We start from the raw sequence: 9,461 nt of genomic DNA, 5'->3' as shown, positions 1-9,461 counted from the left end.
TTGATTTGAAGTAGCATCTGAAGACTATGAAGCATCCTAATAGTTGGGTGAGAATGAAGGATTCCAAATATAGTATAGTAAAACTGTGAGCTATATGCTGGCTTGAATTTGTGTTGAGAAGCTGCTGATGGAGTATGAAGAGTTATATTAATTAAGTTAAGTTGAATTAATCTCAATGTATCTAAGAGTTTCTGGCTTGAATGAATGAAAAGATATTTGAATATAGTTAAAATATTGGAAAATGTATGTGTATGTGTGTGTGTGTGTGTGTGTGTGTGTGTGTGTGTGTGTGTGTGTGTGTGTGTGTGAGTGCGTGTGTGAGTGTGTGTGTGTGTGTGTGTGTGTGTGTGTGTGTGTGTGTGTGTGTGTGTGTGTGTGTGTGTGTGTGTGTGTGTGTGTGTGTGTATGTGTTTGTGTGTGTGTGTCTTTGTCAGTGTCTGTGTGTACATACATATGTACAGACATGGCTGTGTTTTGAATGCTGGCCATATATAAATATCCATAACCAGTCTGTTTAGACACATACTTGAATTTCCCCAGAGGGGTTGGTGGTTGGGGGCCACCAAGGGTTCAGTCCTGTCTGGTCTGGACCAGCAGCCCAGTTCTCATGACACCCGACCCAGAGCACATCCTGTGGTCAGGCCACAGCATTGTGCGGTGAAGGGCCAGGATCTATTTATGACGGATAGATAAACTAAATAAACTTGGCACGGTGGGAGGTGGGCACACTTTAGCATGGGTGTTGCTGAAACACCTTGCTGAGGATTTCCTTTTTTTGAATGATGATGTTTTCATTAACACATTAATCCTCCTGTTGTGTGTAGAACTGGTGCTGGGGAGATCGGTATTGTCTATAGTGTTAAAATGGTTGCCCCCTCTGCTGGTCAGGGGAAGCACTGCACTGAGTTCACACTTTTTAATTACACAAGTTACACAAGTAAATTAAAAAAAAAGTAGTAGTTATAAAAAAATAACTAGAACTGCAAGCAGTTATGAATGAGGCCCAAGGCCCCCCGCATGCAGCGCAGAGTCCACAGAAGTTGGCCCCAAAGGATGACAGGCTCCAGTCAAAAGTGAGTACATAGGCCAAAAGTTTCAGGCAGATGGGGCTTAAATTGTAGGAGGAGTTCGAAAAAGCAGGTTTTGCATATGTGGCGATTTAGCGAACAAAATGTGCAGCAGAAGTTGGCGTGTTTGGCTGAAATTAATGTTTGTTGTTTAACTTGTAATAAGCCACGCCCACATTGACCAGTAATGACCACCTTCAAGATATGGTGTCAGGACTGGCCCTACATCATACCGACCAAATTTCCTAAAGATCGGTGTAGCTGCTCAAGTATGGAGAGGATTTTGTTCCTTTATTATTCAATCAAATAGAATAGATTTGAAACCAAAAATTTGACAGCAAAAAAGAGTAAGTGGCAATGATATATATATTTTTTTGAGACTGAAACAGAATACGTTGCAATTGAAAAAAAATCCATAACATAAACATAAAAAAACTAATGTTTGTAAGTAAAAACATATGACCATTTTGCTTATAAATCAGTCCTCTTTGCTTTCAAGTTCTAAAGTTTTGCTTGCAAATTCAACTGCACTTGATGGGCGGGGCCTACGCTGGTGGATGAGAGAAGAGTCTCTATTGGTTGGTTTGACCTGGCTCCAGCGCCACAAGCTCACAAGCAAAGAGGACTGACTTGCAAGCAAAATGGTCATATGTTTTGACTTACAAACATTAGTTTTAATTAAAGTTGAAGAAATATGTTATCTCATATTTTTTTTTCAATTGCAACATATTCTGTTTCGATCTCAAAAAAAAAAAAAATATGATTGCCACTGTGGCTGCACAGTGGCCCAGTGGCTAGCACTGCTGCCTCACAGCTAGAAGATCGCCGGTTCGCGTCCCGGTTGGGACGCCTGGGATCTTTCTGTGTGGAGTTTGTATGTTCTCCCTGTGCAAGCGTGGGTTTTCACCGGGTACTCCGGCTTCCTCCCACAGTCCAAAAACATACTGAGGTTAATTGATTATTCTAAATTGTCCGTAGGTGTGAATGAGAGTGTGCCTGGTTGTTCGTCTCTATGTGTAGCCCTGCGATAGACTGGCGACCTGTCCAGGGTGTCCCCTGCCTTCGCCCTAAGTCAGCTGGGATAGGCTCCAGCCCCCCTGCGACCCTGCAGAGGATTAAGCGGCGTACATATAATGTGTACAGATGATGGATGGATGGATGGATGATTGCCACTTGCTCTTTTTTGCTCTCAATTTTTATTTTTATTTTTTTTTTGGTTTCTAATCTATTTTATTTGATTGAATAATAAAGGATATAATAAATTCTCTCCATAGTCAAGAGATATAAACCTCCCATATAGTTAGCGCCCCCTAGTGGCCAAAATTCACCAAATTCCATCCCTTCCCAGTGTCATGGCAGCCAAGGTTCTCAAATTTGGTGTTAATAGCATTTAGTTTGACCGAGATATCAAACAGTTTACATGTTTATAGCTAGCTACAGAAATGTGTTCGTTAATAATTTGTGCATTTTTTTGACCAAGCAAAATTCTTTCGATAACTTAAAATCAGGTCCAGCTGAAGAGTGTACGTGCCAAGTTTCACGCAGATCGGGCAAAATCCCAAGGAGGAGTTTGAAAAAGTAGGTTTTCCAGTTTTTACGATTTAGCGAAAAACCTTTCTAGGCGGAAGTGGGCGTGGCCAAATGCAGCAAAGTGTTTCAGCTCCATTCAGGGAATCTGGGGATACTTTGAATGTGCGACATTGGCCATGCATTGGCCTAGGTTGTAGCAACCCCTGTCAGTGGATATATGTAGTTTTTTGTGTCTGAGATATTCGCAGGAGTCTGGACCAACCTTCCAAATTGCACCACTCTCCTTTGCAAGGTTTAACCTGCTGCACCACTTTTAGCTGGAGAAAAATAAAAATAAAAATCCTTACAATTACAATAGGGTTCCTAGCACTGCTGGTCCTAGGGAACGTGCCTGCTTGCATACGTGTTCCTTCAGGCTTGGCCCCCTGATTATTTTCACACACAAGTATTTCACATGCTTTGCTGTGATGTTATCTTACCTGCCCTACAGCAAAAACGCCAAATCTGCATCGTTTAGGAGCTTCAAAACATAATGAAGCTCCTTCCATGAATCAAATGCACCTACGACTTTTATTTGACTTTTCGGCCAACATCGGTCCAGTTCCCTTTTGGCCAGACTGGCTTCAGTAGATATCGCTCTCTTTTTTTGGGTGTGTGTTGTGCAATATGTAATGCAGATGGACTGTAAGGCAAACTAAATCAACCGCTCTGCTCATACACTGCACATTGTTCAGACAACTGCATGCAGAATCTGTTGGCAAGGGACACAGTTTTGGTATTGGAAGCATTTATGTTTCTATAATCCAGTTGTGGTCTGAGTAGTACTAGCCAATCACCTTTGAGCAAGCTTTGGTTGTATGCAGATAAAAAGGCAGTGTGGAGAGCACAAGAGCAAAGGCTTATTCTGAAATATAATCTCAGTACCCATCAGCTATCATGTGACAGCAATTCAGCTTTTATTGGCCTTTTTAAAAATGTATCTGTACTTATATGCACTTAACTCTCAATAGAGATTAGCTAAAATGTCACCAGTTGATAGCCCATGGGTTCTGTGATCAGACTGCTGCTAATCAGACTGTAAATAAGGACTGGAGCCCAGAAAAGGAAGTCTGTGTGCCAGTGGCATCATTAGGCCTATTTAGTCAAATTAACCTGACCCAAATATTTTCAAGAGAATTTTGATATTACTTTAATTCAATTATTTAAGTAATATTTGTCAGGGCTTGAAATCATGACCATTTTAGTCACAATTATAATTTATGCGACTTCAAAATATTGGGGAGCAAACAATTAAGCTGTAAACATACTTTCACTGTGTAAACCTGGGTTTGTTCTTGTACTGTATTACAAAAACAGACTGAAATAATGATAATGATAATAAATAATTTGTCAGTCTTTGTTAGTTGTTTGTGAAATTTCGTGCTCGCGCCCTACATTCACTCACATCCTGTGCATCTCTTAGGGGCTAAGCCTCCCCTGTCATTAAAACCTAGTGACGCCCCTGCTGCGCTCAGACGAGGGGAAACATTGGACATTGTCTCCAGAGGCTTAATTGCCATCAGAAGACAAATGATCCAAGATTGTACATTTTGTATTTGAAATGGTCATTACAGAATATAACATTTTTTTCTATGTTACAATTGAAGAAGTGACTGCTCTAGTGGAGATAATTTGGATTTTTGACTGATAAAAATACACTTTTTATTGACTTTGTAAAACATGACTGCTTTAAAACAAACAACAGCCTGTCACTTATGAGGGAGACGTATGGATTGTATGTTTTTAAGGGTTGAATATGGTGTCCAGATATAAGTGTGTGTAATCTTTGCATATATTCAGTAATGAGTAAATGAGATTTTCTCATATTCATCAGTTTTATTGTCATCACCAAATTGATCAGACAGAGAAATATATGGTGTCAGAATATATTTTGGCTTTTGTTTTCAACAAATCCAATAAATGGCTCCTAATAAACCCATGTTCAATTCACAAATACATCAACCAATAATAAATAAATAATATTGCAAAATTGGCAAATAAATAGTTAAATAAATTAATAAATACACAAATACATTATTTAACAAAAAAGAAACATTTTAGGTAAATTAAGAGCTAGTTGGCATTTTTGAAATAATACTGGCATGTAAATTATTGCAATTCAATTTATAAAAACAATATAAAATATTTTACATTTGTGATCAACACTGAGATTTTCTTGAATGTCATACTTAATTCCTGAATAATTTAAGAGGTTATTGCTTATCAAAAGGCAGGATTATGATGCATGCATGTGACAAGCCTGAGAAGTCATCAAGCTTGTATGAACTATTCAAAAGTTTATAAATAGAAATGAAAAAGATGAATATTTCCCAATCAGTCCTCAGAGCTGCAGTCATCCTCTGCTTGGTATCCTTTGAAGCAGGCTGACTCATAGTGCTTGTTGAGGTATGACTTGAGTGCGAAGCTTTTGTGGCAGCGGTTGCAGGAATAGTGCTTGAAGGCGGAGTGTGTCTGCATGTGGGCGCGCAGGTTTGAGCGGTCAGCAAAGGCTTTGCCACAGTGGGCACAGGCAAATGGTTTCTCTCCAGTGTGGGACCTCATGTGGCCCTGCAGCAGCCATGGTCTACTGAAGGCTTTGCCGCACACCGTGCATTCATGCTTCAGGTCGTGGGTCAGCATGTGCATGGCCAGCGCTGGCATAGACACGTACACCTTGTGGCAGGTGGGACATTTCCTGGCTTGCTGGCTGTCCAGGCTACGATGAGTCTGCTTGTGTCTGCTCAGGTTGGAGGACGTGGCATAAGACTTGCCACACTCGCCACACACGTGACGCCCTTTGGATTTCACTTTGGCAGGGCTGCAGTCTGCCAGCACCACATCCTCGCTGCTGTCCAACTGACGACCTCCCTTGCGGGGACACCTCTGACTGGGTCTGCGGCGGGAGCGTCCATCAGAGATGAGAAATGCGTCAATGCTGCAAGTCTCTAACTCATGGCCGCTATTGTCTGACTCAACCGTTCCGCTGGAGACAGGGCTGTCTGGATGCTCCATATCATGGTCTGAAAACTCCTCCCCGACACTGCCACCTGGGGAGTACAGGGGCCCTGATGAGAGCCCGGTGTGCTCATGACCCTGCTCCTTTGTGCTCTGCAACACTGATGGGATGATGTAATCATGGATGTAGCCTGGGAAAGGAAAAAAGTTGGTTAGAAAAGAGGTGGAAAATATTCTTTTTGTTGCTGGAATAAATGAATGGAACATCTTCATCATCTCAATAACCCATGGAAAGAAGTGCCATCTCACCCAAATCTCTAATCAATATGAAAGCAATACAGGAAGCTATTTGTAAGTGCCAGGTTCAGCAAGATTTGTTAATGAAATATTATTAAGGGCACATTTCAGTACCTGCACTGACTCCAACAAGTGCCATCATGAGAAAAAATGTGAAAGCGAAATAGTGTCTGAAAATTAGCTGAAATCAAGTTTTGCCCTGGATTGATCCACCAGACAGTGCCTCCCAGTGGCAGCACTGCCTCTGAATCTGTGATGGGAGGGTGACCAAAACAGAGTGTCTCAGCTATGAAATCCCCTCAATCATGCAATCATTTTAATCAGATCATTCCCCATCTGTGCCGTTTTTGAGAGTGTTCATGAGTATTGGGGGTGGGTGGGGGGTGGGGGGGGGATTGAGTGACAGGTGGGGGACTGCGATTTGGCAAAAGGGGAAGGGAGGGTAGGGGAGGGTGTGTGTGTGTCTGTTTGGTTGGGGGACTACTGTCTGATCTTGACAGCAGTCAATGGTATATTGAGCCCACCGCCCCAACACCCACCCACCCCAAACACACACACACACACACACACACACTCGCACACAAAGGGAAGCAGACAGCTGGCATCCTAAATCTGGATGACAAATGATTCAAGTCGAACACAAGATCCGTGCTGCTGCTGCTGCTGGTGTGTGTGTGTGTGTGTGTGTGTGTGTGTGTGTGTGTGTGTGTGTGTGTGTGTGTGTGTGTGTGTGTGTGTGTGTGCCTTTGTGTGTGCCTGATAGGGGTGAATCCACATTTCTTTGGATGTTTCTCAAAGCCAAACACACACACACACACACACACACACACACACACACACACACACACACTGATTGTATTGCAGGGTTGTTCTCACATCCAGCCTCTCTAGAAATCCCACAGATGAAAATCTACTGTCTGCCAATGTACTGCTCATGTTGCACTTTATTGAATTACCTGCAGCACTCTGTATTTTCCAGTCAATACCCATCCTCTAAAAACCCTGTTCCATCACCTCTTGCTGCTCCACATATGGATTGTGTTGCTGCAATCCTACTCCCTGTGGCTATCTAACATCCTGCAGGATCAGATGGAGAGAGATGGAGAGATGAACGAGGGGGGGGTGGATGATAAGAGGAGAGACTCAAGGGCAACTGCACCATCTAAGGACAACACAGTCCCATGTGGCTATCTGCTTTCTCATGAGTTTTTTCCCCTTTCTTTCTAGTTGGACCTGACAAAGGCTTGCATCAGATTTTGTACCTAATGCCCATGTGCACGTATATCACATCATTCATGTACACAATAGTATTAAAACCAAAGGCTACTGTGTGATCTGGTTTGAGTATTAAGCAGATTGAGCCAGCGTGACCTGAATACTGTTTAGCATCCGCCGAGTTAGAAAACAAAAGTCCTGAGGGATGCTGAAGGGGGGCGAGCGATGCCTGTTGGGGATTTGGGGGGTTTCCAGTAGCGATTAGGTACTAGAGACAACAACATAAACACTATTGTATGAATAACTGTCTGTTTTTTTCATGTTTTTTTTCCTCCATTGTTGTGTGAAAAACCATGTGGATCATCTCCTAATGAAGAAATCAATAATTAATGCAACAGAAAGACACATAAGAAAGTAAAAAAAATAAAAATAAAAAAAAAAAAAACTCAGAGAGATATAAACTCACCATTTTCACTCAAACGCACCGCCAAGTTGGTAGCTGACTCTGTGATGGCATGTGTCACAGTATAAGAGTCGTCCCAGTGCTGCTGGTGCTGATGGTAGTAGTTGGAGGAGGAGATATCATGAACCTTCGGCTGCTTCACCAAAAAGGAGCGTGGCATTTTTTTTCTTTGATGAAAGAACTGATGCTAGAGCCTCATAGAAGAATGTGAACAGACTGATGATTAAAAAATGAAAGAGGAGAAATGTACTGAGCTTCCAGATGGCCTTCTCCAACAGGCCAAACAACGGAGGATTGAAAAAAAAAAATAGATTAGAAAAATTTGTCCTGGAAAAGGTTTAAAGCCAGAAAGAAAACGTAGTGAAAGTAGCAGAGAGAGAGAGAAAGCAGAGGACAGGATGGATGGAGAGGAAGACAGAAAGTGGCGAGGGAGAAACAGAGGCAGAGAGAGAGATGGCTGGACTAGCTGAGCTCAGCACTACTGCAGCCTTTTATATGTGGGGCACGAGCCCCAAAGATCAGGTGGTGCTTTAAAAGAGGGAGCTGCTTAGCATTAATCCATCAAACATCCCCGGGGACACACATCAAATTACCACGAGCCGTCTGTGCTTCTCCCCGCATGCACACGCACGTGCACACTCACACACAGCAATCAACTAACCCACCTCCTCCCACATCCTCCTCCTCCTCTTCCTTTCACCCCTCCGTCTCCCCTCTCCCAGGGAAGGAGAGCAGACAATAGTGGTGCAGAAGCACGTGGGTGACACTACACACAACATCTTGTCCTCCATTGTCTTTCAATGAAGTAGCGAACACAAATTTATGCTGCCCAAAAAACACACACCCCTTTCCTCCGAACACCACTACTGCCTCTGATATTTCATCATCATCATTAGCTCTTTCTTGAAATGTTGCAATGGCCCCAGTTAGGAAGGCAGAATGTGTTTATTTTCATCAGATTTAGGTCAGCGTTACACAACCTTAGACACATGAAAGGATCAGACTGCAGATTCTTATGTGTATGAAATCTCAGTACTTAATAGAATAATAGTAAAATAGTTATTAAACTAGTAAAAAATAGTAAAGTAGTTATTAAACTGTGTCTGTAGTGACAGGTATCAGAAACAGTCAGGGAGTGAAAGTTAATTTCTTAGTCTTGTTTACTTGACTAGTGCAGTGCTGAAAGACATATGTATTCCGATAGAAAAGTGGGAGGTTAAGAAGCTTTTTCATGGACGGCCAGATGAGGCTGTGTTTGAAGGTGGGACGTCAGGGATATTTAGGTTTGTTGTGAAATCTGATATTCCAGGGTATAATTGGCCGTTTCTGACTATTTTACCATTATATTTCACCTTAAAAACTATTTACTTGGTGTCATTATTTTCAGCACAACCTCACATGTCTGACCGTACAGTTATTTTTTTATTTTGCCATACTGTATTAACACTATGGACCTAAAATCACAAAAAAAATACATACAATCTGAGAAAAAGTTACATTTTTTTATTGTGAAAACCACAAATATGTTTAACAAACCATTTTTTATTACTTACAATGCAAATATAAATAGTTGTTTGCTAAATATGTGCATACATTTTAAAGAATTACAAACGCAAATGCAGGCAATGCCACTTTGTTGTCCTTGTGTATCCGGATCTCCTCAGACCGGAACAGACTCGGTCCGGACTCGTTTAGTCTCATTAATCCACAACAGTCAGTTTAGATGCACAGAACGGGACCGAATCGCCAGCAAAATCCCGGTCCAGCTCGCGCCGCTGCAGGTTTAATTTCGCTCGTTTCTTAAGGTGTGTCGTGGGTTTGAGCTCTGCAGTGATTTAAACAGAAATTAATCAAGTCACATTCCTTTAATATTGTGATACTTGGATTGAGTTACT

General features: G+C 41.9%; 1 protein-coding gene across 1 annotated transcript; it reads right to left on the bottom strand.

Annotated features, from left to right (window-relative positions):
* Positions 1 to 4,480: 4,480 nt before the first annotated feature.
* LOC119021485 (transcriptional repressor scratch 1-like) lies at positions 4,481 to 8,162 on the bottom strand. The gene is made up of 2 exons (XM_037101790.1): positions 7,570 to 8,162; positions 4,481 to 5,782 (listed from the first exon to the last, which is right to left on the bottom strand). Exons 1-2 carry the CDS (start codon positions 7,724 to 7,726, stop codon positions 4,971 to 4,973), a joined length of 969 nt encoding a protein of 322 aa, XP_036957685.1. The 5' UTR covers positions 7,727 to 8,162; the 3' UTR covers positions 4,481 to 4,970.
* Between the last annotated feature and the right edge of the window lie 1,299 nt (positions 8,163 to 9,461).

This window comes from Acanthopagrus latus, chromosome 6 (genome assembly GCF_904848185.1).
Source record: "Acanthopagrus latus isolate v.2019 chromosome 6, fAcaLat1.1, whole genome shotgun sequence".
Taxonomy (NCBI): domain Eukaryota; kingdom Metazoa; phylum Chordata; class Actinopteri; order Spariformes; family Sparidae; genus Acanthopagrus; species Acanthopagrus latus.
The sequence above is the reverse complement of the archived record's forward strand: the minus strand, read 5'-3'. Positions and strand labels throughout refer to the sequence as shown.